Raw genomic sequence first — 17,916 nt, forward strand, 5'->3', positions numbered from 1 at the left:
TTGGGTCTTTAGAAAGCAGTTCCATTTGAGATTCATTCATAGCTTCTCTCCATTATTACCAACCAACTAACTTAGAGTTCCAAGAGGAAGTAAAGTTGAATCTGGAGGGCCAAACAATTATTCAGTGTGCAAGCATCAACTGCAGGGTTCCAGCACCTCATATATACAGGATACTTCTATATAATTTTGTCTTGCTTTAGGTATTGGCTTTCTCAGAACATATGTTCTGTATCCCACTCCCTGACCTCTGATTCTCTCCCCACCCCAAGATCATAATTCAGCTGTTAGAGCTATTTGTAGATTGACTTTGACTCCTATACTTTTTATTTGCTAAATTAGGCACTAAATTTGGTGGTCCCATTAAAATGATATTCAACCCCTACCACCTTCCATGCTTAGCGTGTGCTGTATAGAACCTATGCTAAGGCAAGTGGTCGTCCAACCCAGTGGTCATTTCCTATATCAGGAATGTTTCCACTTTTGCCTGCCACCTCTAGCATTACCCATCGAGACTTTATAGAATAGTGTAGTCTAGTCCTTTTTCATTAGGGAGTTCAAATATAAAGTTTATTTTTATTGGAGGTCACTTGTATCATAGACTCTTAAGTAGTAGACTATTTTAAGGTGTGTTACTTTTGTTCATGTTGCATTGGTTTAACTCTGTGAAGCTGTGTTACTTTGTCTGTGTAAAACATTTGATGGTCTAATAAAGAACTGGCCAGTAGCAAGGCAGGAGAAAGAATAGGTGGGGCTGGCAAGCAAAGAGTATATATAGAAGGAGAAAACTGGGAGGAGAGATCTGAGATCTAGGAGCCAGAGAAGGAGGAGGACTCCAGGGGCCAGCCACCCAGCTTCACACACAGCAAGCCACAGAGTAAGAGTAAGACATACAGAAGTTAGAAAATGGGAAAAGCCCAGAGGCAAAAGATAGACGGGTTAATTTAAGGAAAGCTGGCTAGAAACTAAGCCAATCTAAGGCTGGGCATTCATAAGTAAGAATAAGCCTCCGTGTGTGAATTTATTTGGGAGTTGGGTGGCGGTCCCCTCAAAAGAGTAAAAAAGGGTGAAAACTCCCAACAATACTCCTATCAAGCTTTCTGCTAGTTAAAATCAATAGGGTGTTGGCAACTGGAATCTGAAGCAACCCACTGGTTTGTGCCACTCACTGATTTCTGTGATGGGCAGCTTCGACCAACTTCAAGCTACCAAAGAGAAGTTGTGGAAGTCAGTGCCAGAAGAGACACACACATTGTACCCTTGCACGGGATGTATCTGCACGGGATGCTGCAGCATGGCAGCCATTACATTTTCTTCTGGTTGACAGACTCTGCTGCTTAATCACATTTCTCTGCACTTGGGTTCAGGATTGCCAAGGGTGCTATTTTGAGGGGAAAATTCTGCAGACATGCTGCAGAGAGGTTTAACTAGAGACAAGCTGGCTGGGGAATAAATCTCAGAGTGGACTAAACATGACTCCCTGACCGCTGGGTATTGTGTCTAAACAAGATAAGAAGGGGTTCAGGAGGAAAGATAACTAATTATACACCAGTCAGAAAATATTTATTGAACACCAAACAATGCCCTCTGCCAGCTCTCTGAGGTACTGAGGATGCAACAGACAAAATTCTTGCTTTGTAGAACTGATATGTTATCTTATATTTCTTGTATCCTATAATTCTTTTTCCCACCGTAACCCATATAGTTACAAAACATGCCCTTGTTCTGAGTAAGACATACCATTTCTGTAACATATTGTAAACTTTCTAAGGATGTTTTCCTGCTAAGTTCTGTACTGAGTAGATGAGACAGAACTAGCTATCCACTGCTTACCCTTTATCTCAAGTAATTCAAACTATGTTTTAATGTAAAAATTAAGTCAGTTGAATAATTTTGTATTATCTTAATACAGTCACTCCTGTTATATTAGAACCCCCCCCCCCAGGTACACACATACACACACACACACACACACACACATACACATTTCAAAGTTCATTATTAAAGTATTTCCTTTGAACTTCCTAATAATAATGACTTTATCCACCACTTTCCACCTGCCTCACTACTAGAAGACATTCACAGGTGGAGATGCTGCATGGCCCCAACAGCACATATTTACATGAGGGAAAGTAATACCAAGAAGCTTGTCAACCCATGTCTTGGGTTATTCATTCCATAACCAACCCCAGAGAGGGTGGCCTTGATGTAGATCCTGGCTTCCAGTGGAGGCCACGTCCAGCAGGCGTCTCATCTTTATCCATCTTAGAAGTAAAGCTCTGTTCTGCTGCGTGGCCAATCAAGGCTCTAAATGGCCCTCCAGGCACAGTTTCTTCTTGCACAGGGAGCAGTGGTAGTAGACCAGGCACTTCACTTAGGGCTTCGGAAGGTACCAGAATCAAAGCCTTGAACACTCCGTTGTCCTCTGAGCAGATTTTGTAGCCACACTCAATGTTCCAATAAGTTTTGGACTTGGAGGCTTCTCTAATAGACTCAATTTGTTTTAGTGGCGTGCGTGCGTGCGTGCGTGCGTGCGTGTGCATGTATTCTTATATCTCCTCTTATGAATCAGCTTTAGGTCCTGCATCTCTTAGCACTGGAGTTTTGGGAGACGCTTGGTGGAGCCCTCTCACCTCTGAGGTGCTGTTTCTGATTATCTTGCTCTTGTCTGGTTATTTATTGGCTACAAAGTGCCTTCTGGGAGCTGCTGTATGGACACCATATATGGAGCTTTCTGGAGAGAAAGTTTCTTTGAAAGGAGCGTGAATGGACACAAAGAGGTTTTTATTTTTCAGCTCTGCTACCCAGTGTTTTTAACATACATATAAGATCTGATCATGCTAGGCGGGGTCTGGAAGACTCCAGGTGTTTCTCCTGTCTCATCATTTTGCCTGCCTTTGAGAGAAGGCAGGAACCGATGAGCGCAGCTGTTGTTGGGTAAATCAGTCCTTTGCACATTAGCCTAGGGTTAGCGGCTTCTTTTTCTTGCTTGCACACTAACTCGTGGGCTTTGTTTGAAACTCGTTTTACTTCAGATATTTTCAGTGCAGCCTTATTCCATCCCGCTCAAGCAAAACCTGGGAGTCCTTCAACAATAGAGTTCTTTGGGCTAATCACGGCGCCCATGGCAGACCCACAACTTGGACCTAACTCTTACTCCTGATTACATTGGGACCTGGTTTTCTTTCACAGCAACACTGAAAGAAAGACCAACCAAGTTAAGCATTAAAGCTAGATAGAGAGCTAGGAGTTGCTCAAAGTTATCAACCCAAACTCATTTCCTTCCAAGCTGGGGATAATGGCCAAAGAACTTTCTGGAAACCCTGGTTGCTTGAGAAAGCACCCTGCACTTCCTGCTGAGCTCTGCGAGCTCACTAACCCGAAATGTCTCCAGTACCTTGGTGATTGCTTGTTCCCATACACTCCGTGGCCCAGTCCTCGGGGATCACGGGGTCCAGTAGCTCTGCAAACTTCTCCAGAGGGCAGCTGTGCGTGCAGCCTGGCAGCGTAAGTGGGTAGGGCTCGTGCTGGGTCTCATTCCGATAGTACATCTCCACAAAGTGTTCCCTGATGCGACAGGCAGAGGACAGAGCTGTTAGTTCTGCAATGCTAAGTTGTCCTGTGGATTTTTTTCCATGCTACTGTAACATTTCCCTAAGGACTGGTGGAGTTTGGAGGGCCGGTTTGTTAGATGAACCGGGCAGGAAGAGTGGAGACCAGCACCCTTCATTAGACAAGATGATTAGCAGAGCTGGGTGTGACTTTGAGTAAGAATGAGGATCTACTATTTTTTAAGACATTTTATTTTTATATATGTGTATGCCTATGAGTGTATGCCGTGTGTTTTGTGGGTACCCATGGAGGAAAGAAGGATCAGATCTGGAGCTGAAATTACAGGCAATTGTGGGCTGCCTGATGTGGGTGCTGAGAACCAAACTTGTGTCTTCTGTGAGAGCTGTATGTGCTCTGAACTACAGAGACCTCTCATAAGCTCTTATTTTATTTTATTTTATTTTATTTTATTTTATTTTATTTTATTTTATTTTATTTTATTTTATTTTATTTTATGAGTACCCCCTGATTCCTGTTGAATACAGGCACTTAATCCTTGGTGTAACTTTCTTCATTTTTGTATTGTGGGAATGGACTGTCCTAATTTCTTAGCTCTCATACTAAACTGGCCACATATAGGGTCCTAAGTCAGATACCTCATCTTAAGACAGTAGTTCTCAACCTGTTGATCATGACCCCTTTGGGGGTTGAACGACCCTTTCACAGGGTCCCCTAAGACCATCAGAAAGCACAAATATTTACATTATGATTCGTAACAGTAGCAAAATTACAGTTCTGAAGTAGAAATCAAAATAATTTTATGGGGGGGGAGTCACCACAACATGAGGGTCTGTATTAAAGGGTGGCAGCATTAGGAAGGTTGAGAACCATGTGCTAAGAGGACAAAGGTCAGCGCAGGGGAGAAGGGGAGGGACTTTTATCTTCCATGTTCCCATTTGATCTCTGGGTAAGGAGACATTAGTTTATCTTTGTAAACAAGAGAAGTTTTTGCTTTCCAGTTCCTGTTAATGGCAAACTATAGACATGGATAAAGTACTACTGATTTCTAAAGGGGGAAATGTGAGGATCTACTGAGATGTTGGGTCTGCCTTCTCATAGTGTCTGTCCCTTCGATGCTTCTCATTCATTCCTTTCTTTTTTCTCTGCTCTCAGGGGTTCTGTCACTCTTTGTCTTAAATGTATCTCTCCTCTTCTTCAGCAGGAAACAAAGAAGTGAATGTAAGATAATTGGGGCTATGCCAACACCTCAGAGAATGTTCTCTCAGGAGAAAATGATGTGCGTTCAATTCCTGAGTCATTCTAGGTAGGACTCCCCCTGAAACTCACTTCTAAAAACAAAAACAAACTCCTGGAAGGTTGAATGGCCCACACCAACCTGTTTGTGGAAGTCACTCGCCAATAAAAGAGCCAGGAGAGAAATTCAAGTGAGATTTAATGATCTATCTCATTGTAATGACCTCACATTTCAACCTGAAGATGTTGTTATAAGCAAGTCTTTCAAATATCACTTTAAAGAGGGAACATAGTGACTGCAAATATTCATTTATGAGATATGTTTTTGTTTGTGTGTATATGTGTGTGTATACACATATATGTATGTGCGCACACCTATGTGCTCATGGGTGGAGATCAGAGGGTGATGTCAGGTATCTTCCTCCATTGTTTTCCCCTTTAATTTGGAGACAGGCTCTCCATCGATGGATGTGGAGCTTGTTGTTTTGGCTGCACTGGCTGGCTTTTGATTGCCAGGGTCTGCCTGTCTTTGACTCCTGGCACTGGGATTGTAAACACACACACACACACACACACACACACACACACACACACACACACAGAGTTTTTATATGGGTGCTGGGGATCTGAATTCATGTCCTCTGTATCCATTAAGCTATTTTCTCATCCCTTAAGATATGTTTTTTAAAACTCCCTAATATGGAATGAATTGGTACTTATATCTTGGAGTGACTTTTTAGTAACAACAGCTCTTTTTTTTTTTTTCTCAAGTGTTGGATGTAGTGGGTAGCTGTTCCAGCTTTGACCTGGAAGTACTACCTCCACTGAGGCTTCCGGTAACTGTCACGCCTATAAGGCAGGGCCAAGACAGGACCCCTTAAGACCTGAGATCCAGATGTGCTCCTGGATCCTGGATGCTGGAGGTAGACTGAGCAGAGTTCTCCAGAGAACACCGCTAGACTGCACTATACCTTTCCCAGACCCTGTAACCTATCCCTTTACTTGTAAGTTACCCCACAAAATAAACCTCCCTTTTAATGTAGAGTTGCCTTAATACTCCCACCAATATCTGGTACCCAACATGGGGCAAATTCCAAAGGCCTGGGTAGCTTCCACCCTCAGCCTCCTCTGTGGCTGCTGTGGCACACTTTGCACACTTACCACACTTCCCTGTCTCTTCTTTCCTGTCTCTTTTAAAATCGACCCCCCTCCTGGGGACCAAACACCCATTCAGCCCTTAACCTCCCGGTACTGTTTCTTCCCTTCCTTTGCTTCCTCCTCCCTGACTGGTGGGCACCTAAACCCGCCTGCAGAGTTCCATAAAACCCAGAGCACCTCTGCAGTTCTATTCCCGAAGAAAGGGAGCAACTGAGTCTGGTCTCAGTTCCTTGATGCAGCCCCCTCTCTGTTGCCTTAATACTTCCACCAACAGTCCTTGAGGACCAATGGTCTACCAAAAATCATGATTATCTTTCCAAAGACTAGAATTATGGCTCAGAAATGATTTAATTTCTCAGACTTCTTTGTGGGATTAAGTGTGTCATTTTTAAGCAGTAATGTATGAACAAAAAGGCCACGTTTCTTTGGGGCTGAGGTACTTGAAACACTACTTACCCTTTCCACTTACTAATTCCTTTGTACAAGCCACCTGCAGGGGGGCAGCTCTCAAAGATGAAGGCCAAAACCCCAGTGCCTGATTGTCATCCTATGACGTCACATCAAGGAACACCCGCCTTGACCTAATGACCAACTATCCCCTGCACTGGAGTGTTAGATACACAAGAGATTACTTTTCATTGTGTGAAGCCTCTGAGACCTGAGGTTCACTGATGCAGATGGGAAAGTTAATTTTATGAATTAATATATCTGCAGAATAGTTTCTAAATTGGATCTGGTGGTGGAAATACAAACTAAAGGCACAGAAAAATGGATAAAATTGTGGCACAAAATGTGAACATGGGAGAATACAGTAATTTAATATAGTAAATTACTATACTATACCAGGTTGGTATGTGTTTGTGACCCTTTGATAAAGTTTGTGAGTATTCAAGTCTTTTGGTGGAAAAGAACCCTAGACTTGGTTAGTAACAGGGACTTGATTGAGGCTGTAAGAGAAAGTGATCCAGTGAGAACATACTATAGCACCCCAATAAAGTTTATGGCTACATACCCCAGTAAAGCAAGTTTAGGACTGCATACCTCAATAAGCAAGCTAGGACTGCATACTCCAGTAAAGCAAGTTTGGGACTGCATATCTCAATAAAACAAGTTTAGGACTGTACACCCTCATAAAGCAAGCTCGGAGCTGTGGTGCAGATATCAGAGAGAAGAGAGGCCTGGAGAAATTGATAAATCCTCTCATCTCTGAAGAAACAGACTACTCCTAGAGCTGATGCCAGGATTTTAGCTGTATGCCCAGAGTTGGCCTTCAAACTCTTGTGTATTGAGAGAGCATTTCTTGTTTCCAGGCCTCTTATTGTCATGCTCTGATCAGTTTGCTAGTTTCCATTCTGGGCTCTTCTCTTCATGGACAGATGTGAGGTGCTTGAAAGCAAGAGTAGCTAAGTTGACATTTTAGCTCCACTTTTTCATGCCTGGTGCCCAGTGAGAGGTTCAGGAAAGAGAATGTCTACCCTCTCCTGACCGTGCAGGACCTATTCTCTTTGTAAGTAGTGGAGATATTGGCTGAGGATGAAGTCTTAATGATGTTCTACTTCCTTACAGTGTCTCCCTGCTAAGAGACTCTGAACAGCCTGCAAATATATCAAGAGAAGGGATGGATGGACTAATCACAGCATATCTCATATGCAAATGAAGGCTTGGATTTGTGCCAATCAAAGCACACACCTCATGTAAAAATGAGAGTTTATGTTTCATCAATGAGTCTTGCCTTATTAGCACCAGTTACAACCGTCACTTTGCTATGCCACCAAGGGAAGTGCTCTGCCTTTGGCCTAGCTTGAAATGGTTGCAAAGCCATCCAGAGTTCACCAAGCCTGTGTTAGCAAAATGTCTGTTATAAACTATGTGAAACAGTCTTTGCTGGTATTGCACCTCAGGAGCTGGTGTCTTTCAAGGCATTCATAGAATGTTCAAAATGTCTGATGCTGGCATAATGGTAGTCCAGCAAGCTAGCTGTTTGATATTATTATTATTATTATTATTATTATTATTATTATTATTATTATTACTATTTGCTCAGTACAGCCAGGGTAGCAAGGGAGAGTGCAACAGCTGCCAGTTAAGGCATTAAAATGCCCCACCCTTCAATGTCTATTGGAAAATGGGCATCAGAAGGAATGCTTACAAGGAGAAGTTAAAGAGCACATCATTAACACTAACAGTAGTTCCTACAGATTTTTAACAAATGCTTAGTATCTGCCCATTGCTCCAGGGAGACACTTGTGCCATTTTAAGAGCTAGCTCTCTGCTTCGTGTTTGTGGATTAAGGTGTGAGCTCTCAGCTGCTACTGCAGGGCCATGCCTGCCTGCGTGCTATGATGCTCCCTGCCATGATGGCGATGAACTCTTATCTCTCTGGAATGGTAAGCCCTCAATAAACCTTTCCTTCTATAAGTTGCCTTGGTCATGGTATTTTTTATCAAAGCAAAGTAACTAATACATTTGTTTATGGTAACCATCTTTTCCTGATTTTTCCTAGAGATTCCCCATTTGAAAAGTGAAACTCTTTGTTCCTGAAGTCCCTCAGTTCTAGGTAAACTAGGACATTTGACGTCTCTAACCTGACTTTTTCTTTGTCCTTCTTTTCTTCCAGGAGTCAAGCTAGGCATCAGTGGAGAGTCACACTGATGTGGGCCATGAGGGGGTAAGTACTATTCAGCAATTGTACTTTGACTATTGGATGGTGGATATGAGTCACCAGGAGCTGTGTGACAGGTTGGACTGTTTAATTAAAAGATATTTTACATCAAACATCTTTATTTCCTTCTTGGCGTCTTGTACCTGACAGTTTTTCCCCCCAAGGGAAGAAAATGTAATGTCTGCCTTCTCTTTAATATTGCCTTCATTTAAAAAATGTCATTTCCTTCACTTTGGATGGTTCTCTCAATCCATTTACTGTGTGTACATTATTTCCCAATAAAAGGCTCATGGAATCGGAAGAGCCAAAATCCTGTTATCCCTATTCCTTCCCTCTGACTATAAAACCAAACCAAGTGTAGACTGACACAATGGGCCTTAAGTCAACAACAAATATTATCAGGCTGGCATAGAAGCCCATTGCTGTAACTCTAGCACTTTGAAGAGAGAGATGGGAGGAGGATCAAGGCCAGCTTGAGCTACAAACTGAGTTCAAGGCTGACCCCAGCTACATAATGAAACTCTATCTAGACAAACAAGCCAAGAATGAAACTCCCAGCTGAGGAGCTAGAGAGGGTTGATGGCCAGTAGAAGAGGCAAAGTTAGTTTACTTTAGAGGGTCCTTGGAGGTTGACCATTCTCCATGGATAGCTCCACACCCATGAATATATGGGCATCACAAATTGCCACAAATTGGACTTAGTAGGGTAACATATAAAGGACATGAAGTTGGGAAAGTGTATGTGGGATGGTGGTGGTGAGGAGGATGCAGGAGTAGTTCAGGGGAGGATGGAGGTGAATACGTTCAAAATACATTGAATGCATGTATGAAATTCTCAAAGGATTAATAAAAAATTTTTTTTTAAAATCTCTATGAGTTCTAGACAACCTGGTCTGCATAATGAGTTCCAGGGCAGCCAAGGTTACTTAGTAGGACCCTGCTCAAACCCAAATAAACAAACCCAAACTAATAATATCAAAGCAGACACTTACCCCTCTTCTTGGTACAATTCCATTATGTGGCAAGAAGCATAGGGTGGTAGAAGTCCATTATAAACATCTAGCGCCATCTGCAGGCCACTCACAGTAGTGTCGTGCTACAGAGATTAGAAACAAATCATTTTGCTGTTTGCTTCCTGATTCAGAGTCACACATATCAAACTTCAGATACAGTGATGGTTCCATACTCTCAGTGCCGAAATATATAAAAAGGGGAAAGAATGAATTTCTCTTGAGTATCTGGGCAGTAAGATTGACTCACATTGTTTTCATTTAAAAGCTGAAGAAATTGATACCCAGAGAAATCAGGTACCTTGCTTAATTTCATATAGTCATAAATAGGATAGATGTGAAGCAAATCTTCTGATTTTAAGTTCCTGTGGAGGCCTCTTTCCCTTATGCATGCTATAGTGGTTTTCAGTATATTTAAAAAGTCTGGAACACATGAATGCTAAGTTGCATTTTCCACGGAATTGCAACATCTTTGATTTTTAAAGTTGTAGAAGAGTATCTGATACCAGGGATGTTTAGGGAGGTTAAAGATGTAGGGAAGTGGAGAGTGTAAGATTAAAATGTTAAATGATTAATGCAATAGTTATTTACCTCAGAGTGGTTTTTAGTTCTACTCTTGGCATGGATAAACGGTCTAACCTTTGGTAACCTGTATCTTCCATATATATAAAATGGAAGAGCATTTGACTGCCTGGGTCTGGGGCTATACCTCAGTCTGTAGAGTGCACAAATCCCTGGGTTCAATCCCTAGTATTTGGGGAAAATACACACACACACACACACACACACACACACACACACACACACACACGAATTTGTTGCATACATCTGGATGCCTAAGCTGTATGGCTGTGCACACATATTCAAAAGGAGTTAGAAGCAATCCAGTTAAAGCTAAGACTTTCTAGAATTCACACAAGTCAGGACTGGAACCTCATTTAGAAACCTTAAGGAATGGACAGTATCATCTAATCCCAGGCCCACTTCTCTCTCAGAAGCACTTCCCTCATCTGCCAGCATGGGCTGTTTCTCAAGTCTTTTCCATTTGGCGTGCATGCTGGTAACAACCCCTGCCCCAACATCTTCAGGCGCTTCTTTCCCTTTCTCCAACCAAAGCATAGCTTTCCTCATAGCTAAGTAACGCTTACCTCTCCTGCTGCCACCCCAGTTTTATGTGCACCCCCATTTCCCCTCAACATACACCAGGCTTCTACACTACAGCCCATTCCCAGCTTCCAGTCATCTACAGGAGGATGCATTCCTAGAGTGATGCCCCCATTTTACCTCCCTGCTACTGTCTTCCCTGTGTGAACACCTTTGGGGTCTTTTCACACATTACCACAACAGGCATGTAGGACAAGATGACCTTTCAGAGCCTTCTAGCTCAGACAGTCTGCATTGTTTGAAGATTGCCTAACAAAATGGCGATGATGAGAAAGCTCTGTGTCTATGCTGTGCAGCCCAAGGGATGCTGGCTGCATGGTTGCATGGTTGTATGGCTGCATGGCTGCACGAACAGCACAAATGTGGACAGTGCAATTGAGGCACTTAAGCTTTACTTCTTCCTTTTCTTTTTTCCTTCTCTTCTCTTTTCTTTCCTCCCCTCCCGCCCCCCCTTTTTTTGAGATAGGGTTTCACTATATAACCCAGACTAGCTTGGAATTCTCTATGTCAGTGGTTCTTAACCTTCTTAATGCTGCAACCCTTTAATACAATTCCTCAGGTTGTGGTGACCTCCAACCATAAAATCATCTCATTATTACTTCATAGCTGTAATTTTGCTACTGTTATGAATTGTAATGTATTATAGATATCTGATATGAAGGATATCTAATACGCAACCCCCGTGAAAGGGTCCTTCAATCCCTGAAGGAGTTGCGACCCACAGGTTGAGAACTACTGTTCTACGCAGACTTGCCTTGGACTCATAGCAATCTTCCTGTCCCAACCTTCTAGGTGAATGCTGGGGTTACATACATGAACTATCATATCTAGCCTGAGGTTTTGTTCTATGTAACTATAACTGATTTAAAATTTAACCAGTTGTATGTAGCTACAAGATTCTATATCAAGTAGACCAGTTATCTGTTACTTTGATACCAGAGTCTCCACAAAAATGTCCCTAGCTATTCACTGTTTTAGCAGTTCTTTTCATGAGCCCTACATACCAGTGAGGAACCACTTACTACCCGCTTTCTCTCAATGACTCAGTGGGCTGCCGTACTCAGGATACCTGATGCCTCTTTTCCCCAGGTCCTGCAGCAGAAGGACGGCTGGCTGCCTCTTTGGAGGTGCAAAGGCACTTGCTTTTAGTGGATTTCATGCTGCATTGTCTGGTGTATATGCCTGTCTTGCTGTTGGTTTTAGTATTATGTTGTAAATTCCTCAAGGGTGGAATGATGTATTTAGTTCTAGAAGCTTTGTGCAGGTTTCTACCATTCTCTGGGTGATGGGGACATGAAGACAATGAGGTCATACACTTGGGTGTGTCTATGCTAAATGAACACCGAGGTACTTACTGCAGAGTACATGACAAATTTTCTGGACTTGTGCGGCTGAGTAGCAGTCTTCATGTTCTTGAGGATTTCCTTGACCAGGACACCTTAAAGGAGACAAGATCAACAGCAGAGTTGAATCAAACATAGGCTTATCTAATGGTCTGTGGGCTGCTTATCTAATCATGATCAAGAGTTCTATCTACTGTGAGTTAACAGACCAGGCAAAAATCTAATTTTGGCTCATAATCTGCTGCATGCCAGGCAGTATGATTTAGGTCTTGTGGAAGCTGAAACTCAGAGGCATACGTGACTTACACAGCTTGGAGAGGAGAGTTGAATGGGCCCCTGAGTCCTCTCCTATCCCAGTTTTCATTAAAGCTCAAGTTAGAAGGCTGATACACTTGGAAGTTCCCATGCTTTTCAGACCATAAAGACAGTTCATTGTTAGCCAATGATTTTCTTTCCAAAGTTGACCTGAGATGATGGCATGGCAGGTACTTGAATCTTCACCTCTGGCTTCTACTCTCTGGTAGTCAGACCTGTAGGAGGCCATGGGAGAAAGCAACACTCTATAGGTCTACTCAGATCATGGATTGTTTCCTGTGGACCATTTCTTCAGCATACCCAGGGAGAGAGAGAGAGAGAGAGAGAGAGAGAGAGAGAGAGAGAGAGAGAGAGAGAGAGAGTGTGTGTGTGTGTGTGTGTGTGTGTCTACATGCGGCCAGCATCATTAGCTTTCACATGGCATTTCTGTGTCATTTGCAGAGTCGATCTTCATTTCCTTCATATCCAAAATCTGTCCTCTTCCTTCTGAGGTATTGAGCAGGGTAGACAAACAATTGCCATCTCCATTCTGTCTGTAGACACTGAAAGCTGGGGGAGTACCTAGCCATGCCAGACTCTATTTTGAGCACATACTGCTTCAGAGACCCCCCACAACCTTCTCTATTGAAGAGTCTCAAAAGAGTAGAGTCCTTGGACCCCTGTTGGTGTATGTGCTCTGGCTCAGGAATGAGTAGTGGCTATGTATATTTTCAGGAATGAGAAAAACTGAAGGCAACAGTCTGACCATAATTTAAGAGTATGTACTATATATATATTCAGAAATGTACACCAAGCAGTTATGATGGGCCAGGCACAATACTAAGTGGACCAGACTTAGTCCCTGCCCCCCCAAAAACTCATGAAATAGTTACATATAGGATTGTGGGCTGATACGTTAATAGAGTCAGGTGACTTTTTTTTTTTTTTAAATGTGGATCTTGGGAATTCCTGGCTGAGAGTGGAAAAACTGGGAGCTGCACCTTGAGCAAGTCCATGCCTCTGTTCCAGGGAAGGCTGCGCCATAGGATACTTATGGGATTGCACCTTGTTCTTCATGCCAGGGCAATGCTAAACTCAGTTGCTAAGTTCCTGGGAATCCTGGAAACTACCTACAAGGAGCAGCTTGCCCTCAGTCAGCAGGGGCTCTCGTGGCAGGCTGCAGCCCTGGCAATAAACATCATACTCCCTTTTAGTTCTGGGGAAGTTATCTTATTCTGACTATCATAAGTACCAGATGACAGGCCCTGGAATTCTAATATACTGTTGTATATGTGGGGAAATGAGGCTCGGCAAGACTCAGCAACATGCCCAATGTTATGTAGTTTGTAAGCAGGAAGACCATACTGAAGCATGATGCTTGGTGCTAGGTTTCTTGTGTCATTCTTTACTAAATCCATATAAATGAGACAAAACCTCATTGATTAGGAGACACAAACTACTTTTTTGACTTCTGAGCTACATACAGCAAAGACTAGCAAACTTAATTTTTCTATACAAGGCCAGATAGTAAATATTTTAGATTTTGTGACACATAGGTCTGTTGCCACTATTCAACTTTATAGTGGAACCAAGGAAGTAGCTACAGGCAGAGCAGAATATATGAGTGTGGCTGTTTCAATAAAACTTTATTAGAACCCCTTCTAGCCACTTCTGGAGCATCAGCCACCAATCTCTTTGTGACTTCTAACTTCAAAGTGTCTTTTCCATTGGGAGGAACACTGACTTCCCTTCTTTCCAAAGGGCTAGGCAGAAGTGCCATGTTTCATCTTTGACCATCAGATAGGATGATGGTGTTTGTCTTGTACAAGAACGCTATAAAGGTCAGGAGGTTGGCACAGCAGGACAGGTTTTCAGGAGGGAATACACGTGGTGCAGTGGAGAAAGGCTAAATGCACAACTGTCCACATGGCATTCACCCCCGATGGTTCTTACCACCAGACTAAAACCAAACAAAGGCCTCAAAACAATCCTGGAATAGAAAGCCAGACCTTGCCAAGTAGGAGAAGAAAAGGGCAAATTCAAGGAAGAAACAATGGAGAAAATGCAAGTATAGAGTAGTATTGGATACAACTTTCATTAAATGGTTAATTGGAACTGGTTAAATGGAACATCATGGGAACTTCATTTATAAAATCAGGCATAGGGCTGAATTCAGCCTACAGGCAGTTATTTGCCAGTCCCTAGTCTATGGCAAGAATAGACAAATGTTCCTGAACTAGACTTGGGGATATTGTGGGTATGTATGGGTACATATTGCTAAGCACCGCCACCCGTAAAACCAAGTGCAAACCAGAATTTCCAGCAATGGTTAGACAACACTGGCAACCATCCAGGTATTCTTGTGTTGCTGTGTCATGGAGGCAATGAATGCTTTCTATGTAGGATTGTGTCTAGCTGTTTTATTATTTAGTCACAACGTGGTTGACAAGTCTCTCTCACTTAGCCAGATCGGAACAGGCTGAGAGAGTGTTTTGCCAAAACCATGCAGGAAGCTGGGCCTGGTGGCACATGCCTTTAATCTCAGCACTTGGGAGGCAGAGGCAGGCAGATCTTTGTGAATTCTAGGCCAGCCTGGTGTATATAGGGACGTCAAGGATTTCTGGAGTTACACACAATGAGATCCTATCCCCAAACAACAACAACAACGACACTCAAACAAGAGCAGAAAACCCATGCAGGAAACAGTTTTCTGCTAGTCAAGGGCAATGGACTTCTCCCAGAAAACAGGTCAGGTGGATTCACATGAAGCCAGCCTTTATAATCCAAGGCCAGACATTGCTGGGAAGGACTATTCTGTACAAAATCTAGTTTAATCCTCTCTTCAAATGGAGAACTCATACCCTGGGAGAGGAATTGATTACCCCCTGGTGCAATCCTCTAGTAGTCAAAGGGGGGATGAAGTAGGAAAGGGTAGCAAGCTAGGATCAACCCCATTCCTATTCATATAAACAAGTCCCTACAACTAGCATTAGACTTTTGATATAAAGCACATTGGGATTTCATTAAAACACAGATTTTCATTCTGTAGGTACTGAGCGGGGTCTGAGAGTCCCCTAGCCACTGCTGGGTAGATTGATGCTTCAGGCTACACTCTGAACAGTGCATTCCTGACCCCATCGTTGATGTGATTGGGGGAATGTATCTAGGATTCCACCTTTACTTTCTGATGGAGCTTGGGACTGTTGGTGTCTGCTGGACCAGAAATGAGGCTTGCTGCTTGTATGGCTAATGAGATCCTCTGCATCCTTCACTGGGAAGCATACAGGATGGAGCTTCTTCCATGCTTCTACTCGAAGTCTGTGTCCTAGTTGGGAAATCTCCCACTATGCTGGGTTCCATCTAAGACTCCTTTCTGATGTGATGCACTGCTTTTCCTACAAGGCTCCAGTTTGCTGCTTTTGCTGTTAGTGTGGAGGGAAGACTTGAGCATTTCCATTAGGTCTATGTCATGCAATAGGAAGTAACGCCCTTAGATTCTTAATGACCATTCTCCTAAATCACTAGCCCCAACCTACTTTATTTGTATCATGCAAGTTTGCTCCTGACCAGCCCAGTTTCATGCCTTGTTCGCTGTTCTCCTGTTGACAGCTGACATGCAGCCCGACTTTTCTAGCTGCAGTCTCCTCTTCTGGCCAATGATTTACGTGCTTTATTTAGTTATCTACTTCCTGAGCCGGTCCAGTTCCTCCCAGTCTGGTCTGGTTCCCAGAGTACTTTGCCCCTGTGCATTCTCTAAATGATGTGTCTTGATCAAGTGTGAACATCTACCAGTGGCTAAAATCCTGATATAATTGTACTACTGTCCTCAAAATGTTGAGAGCATGTCAGACGGACAAATTTTCTTCACTATGTCAACTGTAAACACAGTTGGACCTTCTCTTTTTTCTGCTCAGTGCTAATGACTCCATTAGTAATGTCTGAGCCTGACTCTCCCTATGTCACATTTTGGCCTACTTACATCAATCCCCTTGCAGGCCTCAGTATCTATCCCATCCTGACGTTTTTCTTCTACTTCCCTATCCTAACTGTAAGGATCCAGCATCCCCCTTTCCGGCTTTGCTTTCATGATGGGAGGGTGTCAAAGATTACAAAGTGCCAATTCTAACTGTGAAGTGGGGTCCCTAATAAATATCTCGATGTCTTTCAATACTAGTGAGAGAAGCCATATAAACTTGCCAATTGCAGTATTTGTCAAATATTTGCAAATCATATCAAACTTGTGCCAAACTTCACATTCGTGTGCATCCTAGCAGCTACCAGATACAATCCATTCTCCTAGAACCCAGACATAAATCCTTAATTATTACATCTGGAATAAATGGAAAGGACCATTTGGCTTCAGCCCCAAACTCTCATTTCCAGAAGTGAAAATTTATACCCAGAGTGGGCAATGTCAATCTCTTGGCAATGCAGTGTTTGTGGACAACGTGTTAGGTACTGGTTCCTGTTTGTTCAAAGCCTCCTAAACATACATTCTTTTTAGTATTCACTGTCTCTTGGGCAGTGTTCATGTTATATCCACTTTGCAGAATGGAAACTGCAAGGTGATAAAGTGACTCCTGTAAAGTCACTCTGTGGGTGGGTAACACGACTGGAACTCAGACCCAGACTGTCCAAGTGCAAAGCCAACAGGTTTTGTTTTTTTGTTTTTGTTTTTTAAATACTCACCCCCCTGGAGTCTAGATTTCTCTTTCTGCTTGTGAATTCCATAAAGAGATAGCAGAGATAATTCTGATAACTCTCTCAACTTAGTCATGACATCCTTGGTGGCCCAGGAGGGCAAGGTGAAATTGTGAACACCCTGCAGAAAATGGAAAGGAGGAAAATGTGTGCACAGTTGAGATTTATGACTTCCTTTGCTGATTTCCATTTTGCCTTCATCCCATAAGAACAATGAGGGCCAGGCAGCCTTGCTGATCCTGCCATTTCTCTCTAAGAATTTATAAGAACTAGTCATAGTTTTCAGATAGAAAATCTAAATAAAATAATTTGTCCTTACCTACAAGCCTGTAGCTTTATGGCTTAACTCTGGGTCAATGCATAATTCAGATTTTACAGAACATGATGCCACAGGGCAAGGGTGTACTTCATTCCTTTATGAAAGGTTTAGGAATATTGTTATGAACCTATGACGGAGGCTTGCTGGATAGTTTTTGTCCACTAGACACAAACTAGAGTCTCCTGGGAAGAGGGAATCTTGTTTGAGGAATTGCCCCCATCAGATTGGCCTTAGGCAGGTCTCGGGGGGGGGGGGGCATTTTCTTAATTGGTAATTGATGCCAGAAGGGCCAGCCCACTGTGGGCAGCACCACACCAGCAGGTGGTCTTGACTTGTATAAGGCTGAGTGTGAGTCAGAGGGAGCAAGGCAGTAAGTGGCATTCCCCTGTGGTCTGTTTCTAGGACAAAGGCAAAAGGTGTGTATAGAGTTAGGTGATGTTCCCTAAAAGCCAGGACTTTCTT

General features: G+C 42.9%; 1 protein-coding gene across 2 annotated transcripts in view; it reads right to left on the minus strand.

Moving 5' to 3' along the window:
- Acp3 (acid phosphatase 3) overlaps nt 1–17,916 on the minus strand; it is a 47,731-nt gene that overhangs the window by 6,986 nt on the left and 22,829 nt on the right. The window contains exons 7-11 of one of the 2 annotated variants that reach the window (XM_059268493.1): nt 17,124–17,256; nt 12,153–12,235; nt 9,616–9,719; nt 3,395–3,564; nt 2,522–3,194 (exon numbers count right to left, since the gene is read on the minus strand). In XM_059268493.1, the coding sequence (XP_059124476.1) occupies nt 3,184–3,194; nt 3,395–3,564; nt 9,616–9,719; nt 12,153–12,235; nt 17,124–17,256 (501 nt within the window). In that variant the 3' untranslated portion in view covers nt 2,522–3,183. Of the gene's footprint in view, nt 1–2,521; nt 3,195–3,394; nt 3,565–9,615; nt 9,720–12,152; nt 12,236–17,123; nt 17,257–17,916 lie in introns of those variants that run through there. The other variant, XM_059268492.1, reaches the window with a different exon arrangement.

Source organism: Peromyscus eremicus, chromosome 7 (assembly GCF_949786415.1).
Source record: "Peromyscus eremicus chromosome 7, PerEre_H2_v1, whole genome shotgun sequence".
Classification (NCBI taxonomy): domain Eukaryota; kingdom Metazoa; phylum Chordata; class Mammalia; order Rodentia; family Cricetidae; genus Peromyscus; species Peromyscus eremicus.